Source organism: Barbus barbus (assembly GCF_936440315.1).
Source record: "Barbus barbus genome assembly, chromosome: 22".
Classification (NCBI taxonomy): Eukaryota; Metazoa; Chordata; class Actinopteri; order Cypriniformes; family Cyprinidae; genus Barbus; species Barbus barbus.
In genome coordinates this window covers 1167536-1192571 of record NC_136750.1, presented here as the reverse complement: position 1 = coordinate 1192571, position 25036 = coordinate 1167536, and the positions used below count along the sequence as shown (strand labels likewise).

The 25036-nt window shown below is 37.5% G+C and overlaps 1 protein-coding gene across 1 annotated transcript in view; it reads left to right on the top strand.

The window, feature by feature from the left end:
* Positions 1 to 396: 396 nt before the first annotated feature.
* The window catches only part of LOC306888019 (inhibitory synaptic factor 1-like), a 69606-nt gene continuing 44966 nt past the window's right edge, over positions 397 to 25036 (top strand). The window contains exons 1-2 of the mRNA XM_079446113.1: positions 397 to 1480; positions 1644 to 2425. Coding sequence (XP_079302239.1) covers positions 2282 to 2425 — 144 coding nt within the window. The 5' untranslated portion in view covers positions 397 to 1480; positions 1644 to 2281. The remainder of the gene's footprint in view (positions 1481 to 1643; positions 2426 to 25036) is intronic.

Below are 25036 nucleotides of genomic sequence, written 5' to 3'. Positions count from 1 at the left end.
TATATATATATATATATATATAAGTTGCAACATTTGATGATGATACAATGACATGTTCATGAAAAACTAGAACTTTTGGTATTTATAACATATATTGGGTGAAGGGTTATAGGCACTCATAAATAAAATAGAGGGCTATGAATAAACAGAAGAAGACACATAAAAGAGATACAGTGTGAAGCACGCTACTGTCTCTTTAAACCTCATATTCCCTCCCCCCTTCCCCCCCTCAGAGCCAGAGAGAGAGCCGTCTTCACTAGCAGCCAAAGCCTTTCCATAAACTCCAGCCTCTTCCCCCTTCATCTGGCAGGAGGGACTGAGAGAGAGAGAGAGAGAGGGGATCAGAGTGCGCGTGTATCCACAGGGTTTCGAATCGGAGGCAAAGGCAGCATCCCTCCCTCAGTCAGAGGCTGTCGTCACGGCGACAGGAGGTGTCTGCTCCACGGCTGAGAGACGGAATGCGAGGTGGAAACGGTCGCCGCAGCAACAAGAGCATCTGAGGACTTCCAGGATTTGAAGCAGGAGTGGAGAAGCTGTGGCTGCCGGGGCTTGAAAAGAGGGGAACCAGGGCCAGTCTTTCATCCACCACCTCCTCCCTCACTCCTCCTCCTCTGCTGCTGCTTCACTTTCTCTCTAAAGGACGGCTCTGAATGAACCCTCCTTCTGACGGTGGGCGAGTGTGGCTGGACGGACGCTGAAAGGAAAGACATAAAAGAGTCGGACTGTGTGTGGGAACGGGAGAGAGAGAAGTGGGGGTGATTGGGAAGAAGACGGCGTGTGTGATGGTGACTGATGCCGCAACAAAACGGGAAGGATGAGCCGAGCTCAGCCGAGCCGAAAACTGTATCCCCGTCGTTCCTCAGGAGGGAGGAAAGGCTAACCTGCACGCACTTTCTACCACTGACCAGTGGAGAGGTGAGAGCGAGAAAGCGTGCCAGAGACCACTGTTTTATGAAGTGCGTTTCCACGGGGGCTGGTGGGATTCAATTTGGTGAGCGTGTTCATTTGTATCTGTTCTTCTTGGTCTCTCTTTGCTGTCTGTAATTGATTTTGTGTAGTAAACCGAAGCTTGAACATCAAGATATGTGTTTGAGAAAATTGAACATGGGGGAGAGAAAACAATGACGGAGAGAGACGTTACCAGATAAACAGAGAAATTGCTCTCCTTCCTGTCTTTCCAGGTGTTGTGTCAGATTGTCTCTTTTGGCTGCGCCTTGAAGGGTCAAGTTCTCCTCTTTTATTCTCTTCCATTTCTTCCTGGAGCAAATGACATGGAATTTACCTGCTCTGATGGCTTTTGAAGAAAGGCTAATGACTGGATTTCACCCGTAATCGAAGGAAGCTAGATTGAGATCCGTCTTTATCCAGCCATTTAACGAAATGGGTGAGAAATGTCTCTCTGACCCAGAGGAAAGGATGCGCCATTCCGTCTGACACCCCGCGGGGGATTACGTGTGAAATGTTCATCATAACACTTATTGTAAGTGTAGTTGCAACTTTAGCAATCGCTCTGAAAGCATCACGTCCGTTGCCTTGGTTTAACGTTTCAGACACGAGAGGACAAACACATATATACACGCATATAAAATCACTCTGGCTTTTTGGCTGAATTAACATCCTCTCTCTCTCTCCTTTTCTTCCAGATCCAGTTCAAGGAAAACTAAAGTTGGAATATTTCACCTTTTGGTTTGACTTTTTTTTTTTAATTCCGAACACAAACATTGCAGATCTAAAACAAAGAAGCACTTCGGTCTTCCCTGAAAGAAAGGCATTTTTAGGAGTTTCCGTTTCTTCCTGGATTGGATTTTTATGTGGATAAGTCGCTCGTGCAGCTCTCCTTGCCATGTCTTCATGGAAGAGAAGAATTCTGCATCATAGACAACCGCTTTCCATCCAAAGTCACACCTAAGGACTGGCACGTGCACGCATGCAAGGGTGAAATGAGCCACGCTTCTTGCGCATTTCGCTTCTTCATCCTGGAGTTTGGTGTGTGTTCTTGGATCTAACAGCCCAATCATCCTTCAATGATTCCAGCACCTTCTATTTCATCCGCGTCTGTCCCGAGATGCCCCGCCGTACACAGCAAGAGGAGGCTTGACCCCAGACCCAGCGAGGTCTCTTGGCTGCCCAGGCGTATTTAAGATGTTGAACCCTTCCCACGTGGCCCGAGCCCCAGATCGGATCAGTAGCACTGCGGCTCCCGGAGGCCCCAGACATGGATCGTGGCTCGGCTCGCCCCTGCCCTCAGTCTGCACCCCGGCCCGTGAGCAGCCTGTGAAGGATGTCCCAGAGCGGAGCTCCAGCCCGGGAACCCTCTGAGACCCCCAGTCAGAGAGAACAGATCCGCAGCCACATGAAGATGGTGATCAAGCAGCTGGAAGGAATCCTCAAGGAGCTGAAAGACGTGGCACATGAACTGCGGGAGGTAAGGTTTGCTTGCCTTCTACAGTTTGGACTGCAGGTGACTGGTTTCTCCGGCAGGAGATAAATAATGCATGTTTTCCAGTTTGGACTGGCAGGTTAAAGCAGCTGGGAAGTCAATGTAGCCTATGAAACCAAAGCGAGCGGCCTCAACCGGAGAATTTGACCGCCTTGGGAACCAAAAAGAGAGGGGTTAATCTCTTTTATCCAAAGGCGAGGTGCACTTTTCCAGAATGCCAAATTATGTAATGAACGCATACAGAGTGAGAAAAATAGAAAGAGAACACAAAAGTGAGAGGCAGAGAAGAAGGGAAAGAGGTGCGCAAGGTAGGAGTCGAGCTTGGCAATGCAATAGTTATGTAAGCACTTTGTTATCGGCTGGATTCCTACTGTATTCTACCAACTGCCATGGTTACTCGATGAAAAGATTCCACTGTTGTGTGTGTGTGTGTGTGTGTGTTCCTTGCTCTGTGTTTGGGAGTGAGCTGACGGCATAGAAAAAAGACAAGTGTGTGTCTGCATCAATGTCACATTTCAGCTGAATAGATTCATGTGCAGAAACGGGCCAGAAATTGTTGAAAAGTGAACAAGTCTGCGCATGCATGAGAGAAAATAATGAATTCTTTAGTTCCTCTCCCTCTCCATATGGACATTAAATATTTCAGTTCACTCTGGCTAGCACACCAGCTAAAATTCGCCCTTCCCGAACCATCCGTCATCCTTCGAGCTCCCCGGGCACCGGCATCTGTTCCCCTCCAGATTAGCCCATCCAGCTCACACCTCCAGACCGTGTGGCATGGAGAACTACCCCCTCGAGTCTCTCCCTCGTGCCCCAATGTGATTGATGATGAGGGAATAATGCTCCGTCCAGCTATTTATGAACACCAGGACTCGGCGTAGCCCGGTAAATGACTCTACGCCCACTCTACATATGAATCAGGATAAAAATAAAGTCAAAAACTCCAAGACGAGTATGCGTTCTGAACAGAGAGAGTGTGTGTTAGAGAATATGAGATGGCTGTAGAGCTTTACATTAAGGAGTATTGATGATCAGTCCAGGGGAAGATGTGTAGATGGCGAATGTCGGATAAAATCTTTAATTCTTTTGGCTGTTTTAGAGGACTAACTGATGGATGACACTCAATGCTGAACGATACTTCAGGGATGCACAATAATGGGGTTAAGACTCTGCCTGAGTGTGTGTGTGTGAGAGAGGTTTTGCCAACATTGTGAGGACCTGAATGTCCCCCTAAGGACTGTAAAACCTCAAGTCACATGCATTTTGGGATTTCCAATGGTCCTTAAGAGGAAAATGGCTTAGTAAACATACAAAATAATATCTCAATTAACCTATTAAAATGTAGAAAAGTTTCTAGGGAGTAGAAAATAACCCTAGCTCTGTATAAAAACAGTAGATGTTAAAGGAAAGTCCCCACCATCATAGAAAAACAAACATGTGTGTGTTTGTTGTACTGACACACCAGCAAGTACAGGTAGATTTGCTAGCAGAGACATTTGCTTTTCTTCCCGTTAGATAAAAACGGTTACAGTTAAACCATCTCTAGGCTGCAGAGAATTGATGCTCTTGTTGTTTGACAGCATATGTCTGTGTGTGTGAGTATATGTGTGTTTATACCCTTTAACCCTGTTTGACTTCAAAGTACTGCAAGTTTGTGCTGAGATGGAAAAGACTTATGTAACTTATGTACCAGTAACTTACATAAAACGGCATAAACAGCTATGCATTAGTCATCAGTTCTGTCATTCTGCAGGAATTTAGCATCTTGCACGAGTCTGAAGTCTTTTCACCTCCCATCCGCTCAAACTCAAATTCAACCCTCCAAGCTTTTGCTGCCGCACTTTTTAATTAATGCTAACCGCCGCAGGCTAAGATCATCCTTGCAAACAAACGCTGAGGGAAATGCTGTCATTCTCTTTCCTCTGACGTTCGAGTAGGAGACGTAATGTATACAAAAGGAATGGTTTAAGCAGCCCGGGATGCATTAAAAATAAATGCAGCAATGCATTTTGTCTTTTTTGGAGAGAACAGTACTGGTGCACTAGATGAAATAAGACATGACTGAAGGAAAAAGTTTTCCTAAATTCGAGCCAAACTTGACAGCTAGTGATCACCGTTTGACACTCTGATAATAGCTCATAACTTAAAAGGTCATGCGAGTTTGGAGCGACATGATGGGCGGATGATGACTTCTGAACTGACCCAATTTAGACGTGTCAGTGGATGATTTCTGCCACAGCGTTTTGAACAAAAACGTTGTTTTCTCACAATAATTGTGCAGTTAGGTACAATAAGTCTATATTTGTTACCGACAAAACAAGAATGAACAATACCTTTGCAGCATTTATTAATAGGTCAGTGTTGTTTTAGTATCACTGAGATACTATTATAGTTTTTATGAATATTTTGAATCTTTTTTTTATTTTTCATTTTCATTTTAGTTACACATTTAGTCATTTAGTTATGATTTTGTCATTTTTAGAAGTTTTTGCTCTTTTATAGGTATGTGTGTATAGATTTATTCAATGTTTTATTTTTATTTTGGCTATTTAAGTATATCAAAGTAAGCTAAATTGAATTGAGAAATGTTGCTGAAATAGCCTAAATAAAAATTGTTTTTATTTTTTATTTTAGTTAACATTTATATTAATTTCAAGTGGTTTTAGTTTCAATTAACTTTAACAACCCTGATATAGGTTAACATTCATTTCTAAATATGCTCGTGCATTTTTAATATTTTTAGTTAAATAAATTAAATTAGTTAAATGAACATTATCAACAATTTTATATATTGATGCTAACCTACATTAATAAATGCTGTTAATATGTAGTATATTTATTTAATTTATTTACAAATGTTAACAAAGTTAACCAAAGTACATTTTTTTTGTTGTTGTTTTTTATGGCTTCAATTTTTGTTTGTTCTATTTTTAATTAACAATAATAACCCTGATCTAGGTTAACATTAATTTCTAAATATACGAATGCATTTTTTTATATATATTTCTAGTTGAATAAATTAAATAGCATGTATTACAAATGAACATTATCAACAATTTTATATATTCACATTGACCCAGATTAATAAATGCTTTTAAAATGAAGTATTTGTTGTTTCTTTAATTTACTAATCTTAGCAAAGTTAAATTTAAAGCAAAAGTTTATTTATTTATTTTATTTTTTGATTGATTGATTGATGCAATATATCATTGTTGAATCCATTTCTATAGGCGTGCCAATTCTGGTGCTTGTCTTGATAAATTTAAGGCACTTACTGGTATCCTCATTCAGGCTTTTAACTGTAAATCAGCAGGTTTGATCCCACTTAGAGGTAATCCATTAACTATAGACCCTGTTTCTGTTCTACCGCCATCGTGTGCTTGAGCAAACCACTTAACCCATAGCTGCTCCAAAGGGACTCATTGAAACTGCCCTACTGTAAATTGATTTGGATTAAACATCTATATGCACTAAGCATATTATATTATTCACAATATTGTTATAAGATCATGCTCCACATGCAAGAGTTTTATTGGCCTTTGTTTAAGCGTAGCATTATCATGCTGATTGAAACAGACAGCGCTCCCCCTGGAGTCAGCAAGTAGTTGCGTTGAATTTGATGATCGATATATTTCATTAGTGAGTCGATTCACTGCCGCTGTCCTCAGCGAGCCGATTGGCTTCTGAATTCTCTGTGGTGCAGAGAGCAACATGCAAAAACCATCGATAACATAAACACTCCCATTACAGTTAAACGGCCCCGGTGCATAACGGGCCCTCACAAGACGTCTATGGATTGTCCGAAAATACAAATGCTTGAAATGAAGTGTCAGAAGAGAGTGAAAAAAAGCCCCATTCTTTCTAGGGAGGAACGAGAGAGAGAAAGAAAGTAAACGGAGACTGAAAGACACAATACTGAGAGGAGACTTGTGTCTCACAGCATGTAATGAGAGGGACGAGTGTCATTTGGACAAAGAGCACTTATCTTTGCTCCAGTGCAGTGTCTGCAGCTTGGGTAAGTGTCTGTGCCTGAGCTCAGTAATTTGAGAGATTGGTTTATCACACAGAAGCAGAGGGTGTGATGCAATGGCAAACATGGCTTTCTGAAAGTTGAGATTTCAGACCAAACGGCTCGGCCTCTTCTATGGAGCGTATTTTGTGCCAATATTCATCCAACAAATCCAGTGATTTGCAAATAAACACAATCTGCTTTGCAAAGAAAAACTCGACTCTCAAGCAAACACAAAGTGATTTGCAAACACAGAACTTTATTTGAGAGAAAATGCAGAGGTATGGACAAATATATGTATTGTGTGTTACAACTGTGAGACTCACAAATGCGTGCAGGCTGATTTTCTCACAAATGCGTGCAGGCTGATTTTCTCACAAATGCATGCAGGCTGATTTTCTCACAAATGCGTGCAGGCTGATTATCTCACACGAGTGCAATTGAGCAACTTTCTTTTCCAAAAACAGCAGATGGCGCTGTCGGTCAATTTACGCTAGTCTCCTGAGACCTGAAACACCTCTTTACCTTTTCATACCAATATGAGTGGGAACAGGTGAGTTTCTGTCTTACTGCCTCTATAATTAATAATTAATTATTATTAATAATCAAATTAATAATCTAATAATTAATTTGAACTAATCAATCATGTTAACAACTTTATAGCACTTGTTGTTAATTTTACTGACATTGTAGTAGGGCCGCTTTGTGAAAACATCTATATGGTTAATTATAGAGACAGTAAGACAGAAACTCACCTGTTCCCCACTCATATTGGTCTGAAAAGGTAAAGAGGTGTTTCAGGTCTCAGGAGACTAGCGTAAATTGACCGACAGCGCCATCTGCTGTTTTTGGAAAAGAAAGTTGCTCAATTGCACTCGTGTGAGATAATCAGCCTGCACGCATTTGTGAGAAAATCAGCCTGCACGCATTTGTGAGATAATCAGCCTGCACGCATTTGTGAGAAAAAATCTGCCAACACGCATTTGTGAGAAAATCAAGCCAAGTTTCCTCATAAAAAGGCAAATGAGTGTCACAGTTGTAACACACAATACATATATTTGTCCATACGTATGCATTTTCTTTCAAGTTTTGTATTTGCAAATCACTTTGTGTTTGTTTGAAAGTCAAGTTTTTCTTTGCAAAGCAGATTGTGTTGTGCAAAATACTGGATTTGTTTGGTGAATATTGGCACAAAATTTGCTCCATACTCTTCTAATGTCCTCTCTAAAGTAATAATAGGTCGACTCATTAAAGGAATCGTTTGCCCCAAAATTGACATTCTGTCATCATTCATTCACACTGGAGTCACTCAAAACTCGTATGATATTCTTTCTTCTTTTCAAACACAAAGTAGGGATTTTCAAGAATGCACTTTTTTATTCAATTACGATGAATTAGGACTGAAGCTTTCAAGCTTCAAAAAGTATTCATATCAATTCTAAATATTTAAAATTGTTTCAGTATTCATGTTCTGCAGTATTGAGGGAAGTCGTGGCCTAATGGTTAGAGAGTCGGACTTGTAATCCAAAGGTTGTGGGTTCGAGTCTCGGGCCGGCAGGGATCGTAGGTGGGGGGAGTGAATGTCCAGCGCTCTCTCCACCCTCAATACCACGACTGAGGTGAGACCCTTGAGCAAGGCACCGAACCCCCAACTGCTCCCCGGGCGCCACAGCATAAATGGCTGCCCACTGCTCCGGGTGTGTGTTCACGGTGTGTGTGTGTGTGTGTTCACTGATGTGTGTGTGCACATTGGATGGGTTAAATGCAGAGCACGAATTCCAAGTATGTGTCACCATACTTGGCAGTATGTCACTTCACTTCACTATTGATACGCTGGTACCAATTGCGCTTTCTTTTCATTTACATGCAAATAGAAAGCCTCGTTTCGCAGTAAATGCTGCAAACTCCATCGTTGCATGTGCTGCGAGATGCACTTGGGAACGTAATGTGCGTCAGTTGTGCTTTATTTTGTGAATTTGCATATTTTTCAACTTTTTTTTTTTGTTAACAGATGATTATGGCATTTCAGCAGGGTTGTATTGAAAAGAGTTTGTACACCTGCTGGCATACACACTTAAAAGGCTTTCCTGCAGTTTTCCGCCAAAATAAAAGCTTGAGTTTTTTGTTTTGTTTTGTTTTCTTCAGTTAATTCTTCAGACTTGTTTCACAGACAGCCAATTAAACCGATTATTACAGTTATTAAAATTTGTATTGTGATTACTGACCATGATTACATCAGAGTTACTGCACTTATAAGCACAAATCAAGAGAATGTCAACTGATACACATGCATTTATTTCACCTAATCTAGTTTCCTGATTTACAATATTTATTATATAATCAGTTATTACAGCATAATATATTTCTGCCTTAGAAATAACAACAACAAAGTTGCTTCAAAATAGCAATATTGTGGCAATACTAATATATAGTATATTAGTCTGAATGACTGATTCATGAATGTTACTGATTCAGCATTTGAATTCAACTCAACTGATTCAGGTAGCACATTAATTGAGGGAAAGATTATAAGTCAATAACAACTGTTGTTCTGATCATGACACAAACTAATCACGACTATTGAAGACTTCAGAGTTCATTTTCATGATGTCTTTATGGTACTTTTTTGTCTTTTTTTGAAGCTTGGAAGCTCCAGTCATCATTAATTGTAATTGCTTGAAACATTTCACCTTTTGTGTTTCATGCAAGAAAGTCATACGCGTTGACATCAGAGGGAATAATTGATGACTCAATTTTAAATTTTAGGTGAACTATTCCTTTTAACATGATTATGATGCATATATGCATCCCATATCTGTTCCCAACGGTCATGTTGGATCCTTGTAGAGATCTATAGCACTTTTAAGGCACAATCAAGCCAAAGGAGCTCCCCTGATCAAACAGCATCAGTCCCATCTGCAAAGACAGTGCCGCAGGCTAATTCCTCTTCAATGCCACACACCGTCTGTACAGGTGAAAAGGGGCTTTACAGTAACAGAATGCCAGCGGTTAAATTCAAAACCCATTTCACTTTTCTAATCTGACATATATATGAAACGGGATATTTAACGAGAGAAGATGTTGGACAGGACTTGATTTTATCCATCTGGAATCGCTTGTGAAATGTTGCGTAACAAGCAGGATTTCTGATGTCAGCTGAAAATGAAAGTCAGTTTAGACTGAGCAAGTTATATATAATTTTTCAGGAGCTTAGGACACAGAACAGAACACATGCTTATTCGTTACCTGTTTTATTTCATATTTGGGTATATGAGCATGCTTTATTTTTTTTAAGATTAACAGTTTTTTCCAAAGCATTGTTAGCATGTGTTTCCTGTCATAGCTCTGCAAAGATTAGATTTCAAAAACAGTATCATAGCTATTAAACTATTTCTTGTTATGATTTTAAATCTGAGGTCTTCTTCATTTGTAAGTCGCTTTGGATAAAAGTGTCTGCTACATGACTAAATGTAATGTTAATGTAAATGCATTTCATTTCCAAAGTAACCTTCCCAGCATTGGTTGTGGTTAAACGTGTGGATGGGCTTTACTCAGTGTTTTCTACCTCTCAAAACCCGTTACCTGCTCTAAAAGAGACAGACCTGTTTACTGGTTCTCTTTAGACGGCCGGTGCAGTGTTGATCCGATCCCGTTTCCCAGCAGGCAGCAGCAGACTCAATTTGCTGGAGATTACGGGGAGGCTTTGGTGAAGCCAGGAGCCTGTTAACGGTGGCTCGGCCATCCAGGCAGGAGAAATCAGCCTCGCGGTCAGGTCAGAAACCAGAGCATCCAGCCAAACCCTGGCTCTGTCCGTTCCTCTTACTTTACCCTCTTTCAAAGACCCATTTCCATTTTCTCTTGACCTCATTTCCTTCGCTCAAATGAATTTCTTAAATTAATGAGTGTCACCTCAGGAACGAGTGCATCAGCCGGTCTTCAGAGAGAGCCAGTCTGATGATGACGAAGCAGTGATTTATTATCCGAGTCTGATTTCAACAGCTTGTTTGGAAAGGCCTTTGGGTGAAACCTGACCAACCACCAAATGCTGTGAGCTTCCAGCTTCATCACACTCTTCTCCAGACTCTTCAAGGTGGTGTTGATGCTGGAGAAAGCCATGGATTAGCTCCCACTTTGGCTCACACCATGTCCTCCATCTTTAGTGCATGGCCATTAGAGGCTTCTGGGTGCTGAGGCAAAGATTTTCAGTTGAGTTAAATGGATTAGTTCACTTAAAAATGAAAATTGTCTCATCATTTACTCTCATGCCAATTCCAAGCCCGTATGCACTATTTTTATTTTTTTTCTAAGTAAAACACAACCAACTATATTTGTTTCAAAATGCTGATTAATTTCCACTTATAAAAGTCTGAGTTACAGTGAGTAACTTGCAATGGAAGTGAATGGAGCCAGTCTGTAAATGTTAAAAAAATATATACATATAAAATGCAAATAAATTATGGCTCTGAGAACAATTGTAAAATGATCAACATTATGTCAAATAATTCTACTGGTTAAGCTTAAATTGCATTGAACCTTTAAAGCTTTAACTTGCATTTGTATGGCGCTTTTATTGTGTTTTTGTATTTTTTGGAGCATCATAGTAGCCCCTCATTGAATTTTGGCTTTGAAATAGGTGACTAAATAATGGCATAGTTTTTGTTTTTATTCCTGACGTCACGCCCCTTTATTACAGTATATTCACAATGATGTTTGTTTTGAAATGATGCAATCCTTTCCCAGAGATTTCAGGGTTTGTTTTCTGAAACTCTTGTTTTACCTGAGCGCTTATAAAAATATGCCTGCAAAATCTACCAGTGTCTTTGGAGCTTCAGCTTTTGCCTTATTAAACAGGACCTCAGATATACCTGTTTGCACAGAGAATAGCGATGCATTGAGACACATTTCCTGCACATGCATTGAAAGCGATGACACCTCCTCTGTCTCCCGTCTCTCTGTCCCCGTCGCTCTTTCTCTCTTTCGCCGGCCAGGCTGATGATTGCATGTGAAAACGGCTCTGATCTGTCGCTCTGATGAGCGTGCATGGGATGGGTCATGGCGCATCTTTATGCAATGAATCAAACCACTGGGCTGAACTTAATGGGGTGAGAAATGGCCGAATGACTCTTTACATGAGCTAATTGATTCTCAAGCATGCTTAGCACACGGAGAGCCACACATGCTTTTATCAGCCTTAACTACAACAGCAACTGAATGAGTAATGTGATCCGGAGAGCATTTTTCATACCGTAATCTCCGAGCGTCCATCACATACAATAACTGTGCTGTGCGATGTGCATGACTGTATATGCAATGTCCTTGAAAATAACACGGTTTCTTGAAACAAGCGAGGCTGAACAACATCCATCCTAGCACTGCGATATCACAGGGTGACCCAGTTTTCAATGATCTCATAATGTGGCTGCTGATAGAACTGTAATAGTCAGAGCTTAAGCAGCACGGCACAGGTAGCCTTTAACCTTTAAAGCCTCTCAATCGGCTCTTCCAGTCTTTTATTACATCTGTGCGAATGGAAAGAGGTGGATGAGATTAATATGCTCTACATGGATGTTTTGGACCAAATTGTGGTCATGGGAGGTTGAATCATGAAACAGTAGCTTTGCCGTTTTATATCAATGTTGAAGGCATTTTTAAATGAGTGACAATTGAACATTGGTTTCAAAAAGCATGTTAAAATATTACGATCCTCTATTGGCTTGTGCTGGAACACATGGCATCAATCCATTCTTTCGAGGCTGCTGAAAAAGTCTGGCATCTAAAATCCCTATTTAAAAATGAAAATGAGCTGAAATGTAAATCAAAGTGATGCTATGATGTAAAATGGAAGGGGAAAAAATCAGATTCTGCATTTTAACAAAAGCTCAAAAGTAGTAAGCGTTTTCTTTTGCCATTGTATAAATTAGCTGGATGTTATATAATAATAATAATAATAATAATAATAATAATAAGTCCATTTATTATTATTATTATTAGTAGTAGTAGTAGTAGTAGTAGTGTTGTTGTCACTGCTATTTTTGTTGTAATAACAACAACAACAATAATAATAATACTAATAATAATAATAATCATCATCATCATCATCATCATGATAAATAACATTATAGTAATAATAATAATAATTATAGTAATAATTGTAGTAATAATAATTAAGTCCATTTTTATTATTATTATTATTTACATCAAGTCAATTATTATAATGTTGATGATGATAATAATAATAATAATAATGTTACTATTAGTAGTAGTAGCACTAGCAGCAATTATTATTATTATATGTGTAAATAGACACATAAACAGGTCTTCTGTTCTGTTTTGAATGGATCACGCTCTGCTCGCCGTGGCTGTTACAGTACACTGTCAGCGTCACCTTGCTGGGCCAGCTGGCCCTGTATGCATGACTGGCACCCCTCTCTGTCCGTCCCGTCCTGCTCTTGTTCCCGTCACTGTCTCTGGATCACAGGTGTCAGCTTCAGGCAGAGCGTGATGAAAGAGATGCTGACCAGAGCCAAGATTAATTATTCAAGCTGCACCACGTCAGGCAGAGCAGAGAGCGGAAAATCCCACTTTTAGACTCTCTGGTTAGAGATCTTCCAGAAAGATGCTTGTGCTTTAGGCATGGCACCATGGTGTTCTGTGATGTACAGTATTTTATAGTAATACGCATTGAGTGGTAAGGATCAGTTTTACTGTGCTTTTTACAACTATAACATTGCAAAACAATATTGCTTTTGTGTTGCTATTTTTAATTTTTAATTTCAAGAATAAAGACAAAATACAGTAGTATTTTATTATAATTAATTATAAAGAAAAGCAAAAGTGTTAAGGTTAAATTCTAAAACAAACAAACAAACAAAAAAATAATAATAATAAATTAAGATCACATTAAAATGCCAGTGATAATAAATTTAAATTGTTTATTGATGAAGTACACTATTTTACAGTAAAAAAGTATAAAATGTTGATTTCAGTGGTCAGATTGGATTTTTAAAACTGTAAAAATTACAAATTGCTAATTAAAAACAATGCAAAATAATATTGTTGTGTTGCTGTTTTTATTTGCCTTTTATTAAAAGGAAATAAAAATTCTAAATTACAGTATAATCTAATAATGATTAATTATAAATACGATGGGGTTAAATTGATAAAAAAAAATATGGTTAAATAACAAAAATTAAATCAGTGAATTTTTTTATGACAATAAAAGCATTAATGTAAAATCATTTACTGATGAACTATACAATATTTTACAGTAAACAGCTGAAAATGTTTATTTGAGTAGTCAGAGTTCATTTTAATATATTTTCTACAACTATAAAACATTTTGGCATTGTTTTTTATTTGCTTTTTTTTAAAAGGAAAGAAGACGACAAAATTACAGTATAAGTTAATTACAAATAATTGTAAAGATAGACTAGAGGGATAAGATTAAATAATATAAATTAAGTTCATTAGGTGAATGTAAATGATAATTATAATGAACATGTGAATGTAAAATGTTTATCGAAGTACAGTATTTTTTACAGTACAGTATATTTAATGATTGAATTCAGTGTGCTTTTTACAGCTATAACAATTGCAAATTGAAAATAAGCAAAACAAAAGTTGTGACTGAAAATGAAAACATTAATGTTGATAAATGCATAAATGTAAACCTGCTTATTGATGAAGACAGATGTAATCCCTTCTCCTGCGCGTATGAATTGAGCAGCACTCAATGGTAAAATGAAAGGAATATACACTTTAAAATATGTCAGCAGTAAATATTGCTAAACATCACCACCTGCTCTGAGTCGTGCTGACATCTGTGTTTAAGCGGAGGAGTTTTCCTCATGTTACTCTGCTGATCTTCAGGTGATGCGAGCGACGCTTTGGGCGTCTGTCCTCGACTCAACCCTGAGTCGTAAGCGCTGGCCACGGCTCTGACAGCATGCTCCTTTACTGAAAATGAGACAGATTCCTATCTGAACTTGACTGTCAAACATCCTGCGAGGCTGATAATTACACAACGGAAAAAAATACAACTCTCTTATCGTCTGTCAAAAGTCACTCCTGCAGCCAGTGTTTCTTCACTCCACAAGCGCAGACTGAAAATAGCAAAGCCAATTTTCCCAATTATTATTACATAAACTACTGTAATCTTCAGAATAGAACAGAAAGATGAAGCTTTTTCATTGAGTTGGTCGATGAGCCTTTTAGACTAGCCTCTAAATGTGCTCTTTATTACTTATAAGTGGACAATAAAGCTTGAACAGTGGATAATTATGGGTTTTTCAATGGCCATAACTTGTTTTTTGTAGTTTTTGTGATATAATGCAATATATAAATATGATTTTTTTTTTTGTGTTAAATAAATACAGAAAACTGCTGTTACATGCTTAATTTTTTTTTTTTTTTTTTTTAATATGTATTATTTAACTTGCAATGGAAGTGAATGGAGCCAGTCTGTAAATGTTAAAAAAATATATACATATAAAATGCAAATAAATTATGGCTCTGAGAACAATTGTAAAATGATCAACATTATGTCAAATAATTCTACTGGTTAAGCTTAAATTGCATTGAACCTTTAAAGCTTTAACTTGCATTTGTATGGCGCTTTTATTGTGTTTTTGTATTTTTTGGAGCATCATAGTAGCCCCTCATTGAATTTTGGCTTTGAAATAGGTGACTAAATAATGGCATAGTTTTTGTTTTTATTCCTGACGTCACGCCCCTTTATTACAGTATATTCACAATGATGTTTGTTTTGAAATGATGCAATCCTTTCCCAGAGATTTCAGGGTTTGTTTTCTGAAACTCTTGTTTTACCTGAGCGCTTATAAAAATATGCCTGCAAAATCTACCAGTGTCTTTGGAGCTTCAGCTTTTGCCTTATTAAACAGGACCTCAGATATACCTGTTTGCACAGAGAATAGCGATGCATTGAGACACATTTCCTGCACATGCATTGAAAGCGATGACACCTCCTCTGTCTCCCGTCTCTCTGTCCCCGTCGCTCTTTCTCTCTTTCGCCGGCCAGGCTGATGATTGCATGTGAAAACGGCTCTGATCTGTCGCTCTGATGAGCGTGCATGGGATGGGTCATGGCGCATCTTTATGCAATGAATCAAACCACTGGGCTGAACTTAATGGGGTGAGAAATGGCCGAATGACTCTTTACATGAGCTAATTGATTCTCAAGCATGCTTAGCACACGGAGAGCCACACATGCTTTTATCAGCCTTAACTACAACAGCAACTGAATGAGTAATGTGATCCGGAGAGCATTTTTCATACCGTAATCTCCGAGCGTCCATCACATACAATAACTGTGCTGTGCGATGTGCATGACTGTATATGCAATGTCCTTGAAAATAACACGGTTTCTTGAAACAAGCGAGGCTGAACAACATCCATCCTAGCACTGCGATATCACAGGGTGACCCAGTTTTCAATGATCTCATAATGTGGCTGCTGATAGAACTGTAATAGTCAGAGCTTAAGCAGCACGGCACAGGTAGCCTTTAACCTTTAAAGCCTCTCAATCGGCTCTTCCAGTCTTTTATTACATCTGTGCGAATGGAAAGAGGTGGATGAGATTAATATGCTCTACATGGATGTTTTGGACCAAATTGTGGTCATGGGAGGTTGAATCATGAAACAGTAGCTTTGCCGTTTTATATCAATGTTGAAGGCATTTTTAAATGAGTGACAATTGAACATTGGTTTCAAAAAGCATGTTAAAATATTACGATCCTCTATTGGCTTGTGCTGGAACACATGGCATCAATCCATTCTTTCGAGGCTGCTGAAAAAGTCTGGCATCTAAAATCCCTATTTAAAAATGAAAATGAGCTGAAATGTAAATCAAAGTGATGCTATGATGTAAAATGGAAGGGGAAAAAATCAGATTCTGCATTTTAACAAAAGCTCAAAAGTAGTAAGCGTTTTCTTTTGCCATTGTATAAATTAGCTGGATGTTATATAATAATAATAATAATAATAATAATAATAATAAGTCCATTTATTATTATTATTATTAGTAGTAGTAGTAGTAGTAGTAGTGTTGTTGTCACTGCTATTTTTGTTGTAATAACAACAACAACAATAATAATAATACTAATAATAATAATAATCATCATCATCATCATCATCATGATAAATAACATTATAGTAATAATAATAATAATTATAGTAATAATTGTAGTAATAATAATTAAGTCCATTTTTATTATTATTATTATTTACATCAAGTCAATTATTATAATGTTGATGATGATAATAATAATAATAATAATGTTACTATTAGTAGTAGTAGCACTAGCAGCAATTATTATTATTATATGTGTAAATAGACACATAAACAGGTCTTCTGTTCTGTTTTGAATGGATCACGCTCTGCTCGCCGTGGCTGTTACAGTACACTGTCAGCGTCACCTTGCTGGGCCAGCTGGCCCTGTATGCATGACTGGCACCCCTCTCTGTCCGTCCCGTCCTGCTCTTGTTCCCGTCACTGTCTCTGGATCACAGGTGTCAGCTTCAGGCAGAGCGTGATGAAAGAGATGCTGACCAGAGCCAAGATTAATTATTCAAGCTGCACCACGTCAGGCAGAGCAGAGAGCGGAAAATCCCACTTTTAGACTCTCTGGTTAGAGATCTTCCAGAAAGATGCTTGTGCTTTAGGCATGGCACCATGGTGTTCTGTGATGTACAGTATTTTATAGTAATACGCATTGAGTGGTAAGGATCAGTTTTACTGTGCTTTTTACAACTATAACATTGCAAAACAATATTGCTTTTGTGTTGCTATTTTTAATTTTTAATTTCAAGAATAAAGACAAAATACAGTAGTATTTTATTATAATTAATTATAAAGAAAAGCAAAAGTGTTAAGGTTAAATTCTAAAACAAACAAACAAACAAAAAAATAATAATAATAAATTAAGATCACATTAAAATGCCAGTGATAATAAATTTAAATTGTTTATTGATGAAGTACACTATTTTACAGTAAAAAAGTATAAAATGTTGATTTCAGTGGTCAGATTGGATTTTTAAAACTGTAAAAATTACAAATTGCTAATTAAAAACAATGCAAAATAATATTGTTGTGTTGCTGTTTTTATTTGCCTTTTATTAAAAGGAAATAAAAATTCTAAATTACAGTATAATCTAATAATGATTAATTATAAATACGATGGGGTTAAATTGATAAAAAAAAATATGGTTAAATAACAAAAATTAAATCAGTGAATTTTTTTATGACAATAAAAGCATTAATGTAAAATCATTTACTGATGAACTATACAATATTTTACAGTAAACAGCTGAAAATGTTTATTTGAGTAGTCAGAGTTCATTTTAATATATTTTCTACAACTATAAAACATTTTGGCATTGTTTTTTATTTGCTTTTTTTTAAAAGGAAAGAAGACGACAAAATTACAGTATAAGTTAATTACAAATAATTGTAAAGATAGACTAGAGGGATAAGATTAAATAATATAAATTAAGTTCATTAGGTGAATGTAAATGATAATTATAATGAACATGTGAATGTAAAATGTTTATCGAAGTACAGTATTTTTTACAGTACAGTATATTTAATGATTGAATTCAGTGTGCTTTTTACAGCTATAACAATTGCAAATTGAAAATAAGCAAAACAAAAGTTGTGACTGAAAATGAAAACATTAATGTTGATAAATGCATAAATGTAAACCTGCTTATTGATGAAGACAGATGTAATCCCTTCTCCTGCGCGTATGAATTGAGCAGCACTCAATGGTAAAATGAAAGGAATATACACTTTAAAATATGTCAGCAGTAAATATTGCTAAACATCACCACCTGCTCTGAGTCGTGCTGACATCTGTGTTTAAGCGGAGGAGTTTTCCTCATGTTACTCTGCTGATCTTCAGGTGATGCGAGCGACGCTTTGGGCGTCTGTCCTCGACTCAACCCTGAGTCGTAAGCGCTGGCCACGGCTCTGACAGCATGCTCCTTTACTGAAAATGAGACAGATTCCTATCTGAACTTGACTGTCAAACATCCTGCGAGGCTGATAATTACACAACGGAAAAAAATACAACTCTCTTATCGTCTGTCAAAAGTCACTCCTGCAGCCAGTGTTTCTTCACTCCACAAGCGCAGACTGAAAATAGCAAAGCCAATTTTCCCAATTATTATTACATAAACTACTGTAATCTTCAGAATAGAACAGAAAGATGAAGCTTTTTCATTGAGTTGGTCGATGAGCCTTTTAGACTAGCCTCTAAATGTGCTCTTTATTACTTATAAGTGGACAATAAAGCTTGAACAGTGGATAATTATGGGTTTTTCAATGGCCATAACTTGTTTTTTGTAGTTTTTGTGATATAATGCAATATATAAATATGATTTTTTTTTTTGTGTTAAATAAATACAGAAAACTGCTGTTACATGCTTAATTTTTTTTTTTTTTTTTTTTAATATGTATTAAATATTTAATAGCATGCAACATATTCTTATTTATTTATTTGTTTGCAATAACATTTCGCTTGGATATTTGAACATTTCTGTAGTTTGACCAGCAGTATTAAACTTGCGGGAAATGAACTGATAAAATGTGTGTAAGCATTGGCTAAAAGTGGTATAAGTGTAAATGGATGGTTTTCATCTGCTGTAGTTTCTGTTTTAGAAGGAATGATTTTAGCGAGAGCTGCTGGTAGGTTGAAGCGACACCAGCGAACGAGCCGTGGTCTCATTAATCGCTATAAATTCATCCCCTTTGACCCTTCAGTCAGTCTGTAATTCTGTATGCATGTCACTCGTCCAGAAGCAATTAAACGACTAATGGGCAAAGCCACTAATTCCTGAGCTCGTTGGACTAAAAGCCTGGGCCGTGACAATAAGGGAAATGGTGGATGACTGCGGCTTTCGGCTGGAAGTCCAAGGTCGATCATTAGGTTTAAATGTCTAAATATTAATGAAGGGATTGAAACTACTCCCGTTAAACTGTCAGTGTAGTTTAAGGGAGCTAAATGGACTTAAATCATTTATGTTATTATGTTTATCCTTTTTAAAAGTTCTTTCCATTACTTGATTTTGTATCATATAGAATAACGAGAAATATTTCTGATTCTGCATGTTTTCTTGGTCACTGGTCAGATGTAAGCAAATATGTATTTTGTGAAAACTCTGATGTTCTTGTTTCCAATAATACTAATAATAATGTTATTAAGATAATATTTCTTATATTTCTGTTTTATACCAATTATCATTACTATATTATTAGTATTTTGACATTATTATTAGTAGTAGTAGACCTAAATAGCTAAATAGACTTTGTGGGTCCGCTATTCTGTTACGTTAGTACTCCCAAGAGGTACACGGCAGGCAGGTATATCCAAAACAAGAATCTTTACTCACGACGATTCAGGCTGCTGTAACACATATAATAGCAGACAAGGGAACAGGGGAGAACACAGGCTTTAAAGGCTAGACATAATCAAGGGAGAACAGAAACAGATGTGGAGCTAATTAACTAATAATCATGGGACAAACTAGGAAGGCTGACAGAGACATAACTAAACAAGAACAGATCAGAAACGTGACAAGTATTTACATAATAACAATTATAATAATAATAATAATAATGTTACTATCAGTAGTAGTAGTAGTACAAAATATTTAATAATAATAATAATAATAATAATAACAATAAAAAAAAAATTGTCCTCACAGCACAAACATTATTTCTATCTGAAGTGATTTTATGCAGCTACTATACACAGTTTTTATAATCCTCATAAGTTCTGGTGTGTAAACTGCCGTGTTGCTGGTTATTATCACTAATGTTCAGCCCTATTAAAACATGAGCTTTGGAAACATGAAGCTTGTTTCAGCATCTGAATGTGATTTTGTGCAGTATTAACATACTCTGTCCAGTAGAGAGTTCTGCATCCTGTGATGTGTTCACATTTGCCAATCAATGGAAGTGTGTTTTAATAAGCTTTGATGCATGCCACAGCATTATCTCACCTGATTGCTATGGAAATTACAGAAGCGTCTTGCTTCTTAACAGATCAGTCCAGAAAGATCAACGTCTCCTCGTCTGCTCTCCACTCGCTGTGTTTGAAACAGAAATGTTCTCGCTATAATGCAGAAATGCTCTAGAAATGTCAGTACGGACTATTGTCTTGAGCAAACTAGATTTTTTTCTTCTTCAGGTTTTGATTTGTTTTAGGTAATATGCCTCATTAGCGGCCTGTGATTGCTGGCTTACTGCTGGCTGAGATGCGTTCAGCATTTGAAGATGGGATTTGTTTGTGTTCTTGACAAACGGTTGCAGCATTGCTGCTGATGTCTCTTCTGATCTTCTGTTTCTCAGAGCTCAATGTTCTGCTCATATTTCACTCGGGCTGATGCTCGTTTAGAAAGCAGATGAGATGAGAAACTAGAACCATCATCAGCTCACCGAGGAACACCGAGTTCCAGATAAACGCCGCTGAGATCTGATCATCATGTTCTGTTCTTTCCAGAAGATTTCCTGTAGAAATCATATTAAAGTTTTTACTGCATTCAGAATGATGAGGGTTGTCAGTCGATTTTTAAAAATCTCCCTTCCCTTCCCTTTGTATTTATGTATGTATATTACATTAATGCATTACATTAAAACTTTTTTGAGTATTTAAGTTTTAATTAATATAATTTTATATAATTATATATATTTTTTTAACTTATAGAATCACATTTAATATTTTTTCTCAAATGTAGTTTATTTTTTAATTTTATTTTAAATGTTGAAAACAACAGGTTTCTTTATAGTATCACGTTTAATATTTTTTATTATTATCCCTTCCCTTCCCAGCTTTATTTATTTTGAATAAATCCGTCATGAAAAAAGTTTTTATTGCAGCCACCACATTAATGTTATATATACACACACACACACACACACATATATATGTATAATATTTCTTCATTTATTTATACGTAAAGATCTATGAAATATGAAAGAGTTTTCACAAATTATCCATTAAATCTGTTTAACATGTTTAACACAATAATGTATATTATTACTAGTTTATTTATATAATTAGTGTATTATTTGGTTCTGATGGATGCTGGGACTCTGTAGCTGCTGTGCTAATTCATTAAAATGTTAATTAGCGAGTCTGTTTGGGAAAGTCTTTCCCACGTGCTTAACCTCACCATAAACCGGTCTGGCGGTCGGTCTGAACACCAGCGTGTTGTGGATGTGTCTCCAACACTTTTCTGCAGCAGCACTAATTGATGCCTCCGGCAGAGGAAAACAAAATGTGTCTGTGTTTCTGACAGCTCAGTAAGAGCCTGGTGCTCTTAAGACGCACCTGCAGGGAGTTTCACCCTGACGGATGATTTCGCCCGAGAGGACAGGCCAGGGACACAAACACTCACTAAATTAAACTGCTGCAATATAATGGCCTTGTTTACTGTAACTGTACGAAAGGAAATACATGTTCCCTGTGCAAGAATAGCAAGACAGGAGACTATAAATACACCAAATCACTGCACTTTCCAGGGTGTGGAAATCTATCTATCTATCTATCTATCTATCTATCTATCTATCTATCTATCTATCTATCTATCTATCTATCTATCTATCTATCTATCTATCTATCTATCTATCTACTGTGTATATATATATATATATATATATATATATATATATATATATATAATTGCATTAATACATTGACTAGATCTAAACAAGACTAAAAGTTTTTAGTTATGTCATTTTTATTTCAGATTTATTATGCTATTTTGAAAACAACAGGTTTCTTCATAGTATCACATTTAATATTTTTCTCACGCAGGAGGCCTCCATTAAAAATAGATAAAACCCCCAAAATGATAATCAAAACAATCAGATATGCCCACACACATCCATTTGTCATTGTTGGCCAACCGAAGGAGCTGATTGGCTCCTGGAGCTCTCTGACACCTCGTCTCTAATGCTGCAAGATTTGATTGTCAGGTGGCAATATCGGCCAGCAGCGTCCTCAAGGTCGCTTTGACTTTGAGTGTGTGATGTGCTGGATATTTGTTTAGCGACAGCGGGGGACAGATTGAGGTGTCGCTCCGAGAAGCGCATCCGTATGACGCAATCACAACTACAAATCCTGCAATTAGATAGACACAAGCTATCCCGTTAATTCTTCCACCAAAACCTGTCTGTGTGATTAATGAATATGTATGTCTTGCTGGAAAACATCATCCACCTCCATCCCCAAAGTGGTTTTCCTGCCACAAAACAATATTGTTGTTTTTCCGTTACGGATGTGCGGTGACAGAGAGAGAAAACAGTTTTGAGCGACAGTCAGACTCGTCACTGAAAATATAGCTTTTTGTAAATGACAAGACTTTTCTCATACACATAAAACATGCAAACTGAATCGATGTGAGTTACTATTCCATTTACAAAGAAGGTCTTTTATGGAAACCTTGGGCGAGCAAAGGCTATAATATTGATCTGTGACTGAACAACACTGCTGAATAACCTTGAGAGGAAAAAAAAAAAAAACTTTCCAGGGATGCCAAGAGCTGCTGTTGTTAAAAAACATCACGTTACTGAACCTCTGTGCTTTTGTTAAAGATGTAACCTGTCTGAAATCTGACAAACATAGAGAACAGGCGTTCTTTATTTTTTTTATTTCAATATACAAAATAATTAGAACATACAGTATCTCACAGAAGTGAGTACACCCCTCACATTATATCTTTTCATGTGTCAACACTGATGAAATGACACTTTGCTACAGTGTAAAGTAGTGAGTGTACAGCTTGTATAACAGTGTAAATTTACTGTCTCCTCAAAATAACTCAACACACAGTCATTAATGTCTAAACCGCTGGCCACAAAAGTGAGTACATCTCTAAATGAAAATGTCCAAATTGGGCCCAAAGTGTCAATATTTTGTGTGGCCACCATTATTTTCCAGCACTGCCTTAACCCTCTTGGGCATGGAGTTCACCAGAGCTTCACAGGTTGCCACTGGAGTCCTCTTCCACTCCTCCATGACGACATCACGGAGCTGGTGGATGTTAGAGACCTTGCGCTCCTCCACCTTCCGTTTGAGGATGCCCCACAGATGCTCAATAGGGTTTAGGTCTGGAGACATGCTTGGCCAGTCCATCACCTTTACCCTCAGCTTCTTTAGCAAGGCAGTGGTCGTCTTGGAGGTGTGTTTGGGGTCGTTATCATGTTGGAATACTGCCCTGCGGCCCAGTCTCTGCTTCAGTATGTCACAGTACATGTTGGCATTCATGGTTGCCTCAATGAACTGTAGCTCCCCAGTGCCGGCAGCACTCATGCAGCCCCAGACCATGACAATCCCACCACCATGCTTGACTGTAGGCAAGACACACTTGTCTTTGTACTCCTCACCTGGTTGCCGCCACACACGCTTGACACCATCTGAACCAAATAAGTTTATCTTGGTCTCATCAGACCACAGGACATGGTTCCAGTAATCCATGTCCTTAGTCTGCTTGTCTTCAGCAAACTGTTTGTGGGCATTCTTGTGCATCATCTTTAGAGGAGGCTTCCTTCTGGGACGACAGTCATGCAGACCAATTTGATGCAGTGTGCGGCGTATGGTCTGAGCACTGACAGGCTGACCTCCCACCCCTTCAACCTCTGCAGCAATGCTGGCAGCACTCATACGTCTATTTCCTATTGGGGGTTGGGGAGGGGGGTCATTGTTTCTGCAGTGGTGATTATTTTTCACTAACTTTTTTATTTATACCAAACAAGACCGTAATCATGTCTAGAACATTGGGGGGACCAATTGTTTTGAGGAAAATATAAAGACCGGACCACTATGGTAATGGCATTTATTTAAATAAATTCTATAAATAATTGAAATGGAATTAGGGGAATACAATAAAAAGAATAAAAGGGAACAGTAAAAAGAACAAGAAAAATAATTTTTGTAAAGTAATAAATCTGAACTGCAAATAATATTTTTATTTTAAATTATGCACCCATTCAATTTTAGTTGTATTGTTAAAAACGCAAAGCAGTAAAAAACTATTTTTGTCACAATCAAACATGTATTACATGAATCAAATAAATGACAGACCTACTTTCAATTCAAAATGGTGGAATTTGACAAAAAAAAAAGTCGAATAGTTTGCATCACTGAATGTTGTTGGTCGTTTACATCATGGAAGGGGATACAGTTTGACATACAGTGGAGCCTACCGTTGCTATAGTAACAAATGCACTTTCATCACTCAAGCTCTTATATCAGTGATTTTTACTTTCAGTTTTCATTCTTACACTTAGTATTAACAGCAAGTCAAAAGGTGTAAGCTTTCAACTGAACTGTATAGACTACTTGCATTTTAGACGCTTATGTTCTTCCCCATCCATGCAATGGATGTGCGCTGTTGAATGAGCATTTTTTTTTTTTTACACAATCTTTATCTAATTCTGCTTGGGTGGGCAAGACAGTCATTTGGGTGAGATCAGCCCACCCCTGTCCATGCCTGGAGCCAGCCCCGTTTGCTACTTAAATCTACAACATTTAAAAAAAAAAACATCAACTATTAGATCAAGTAAG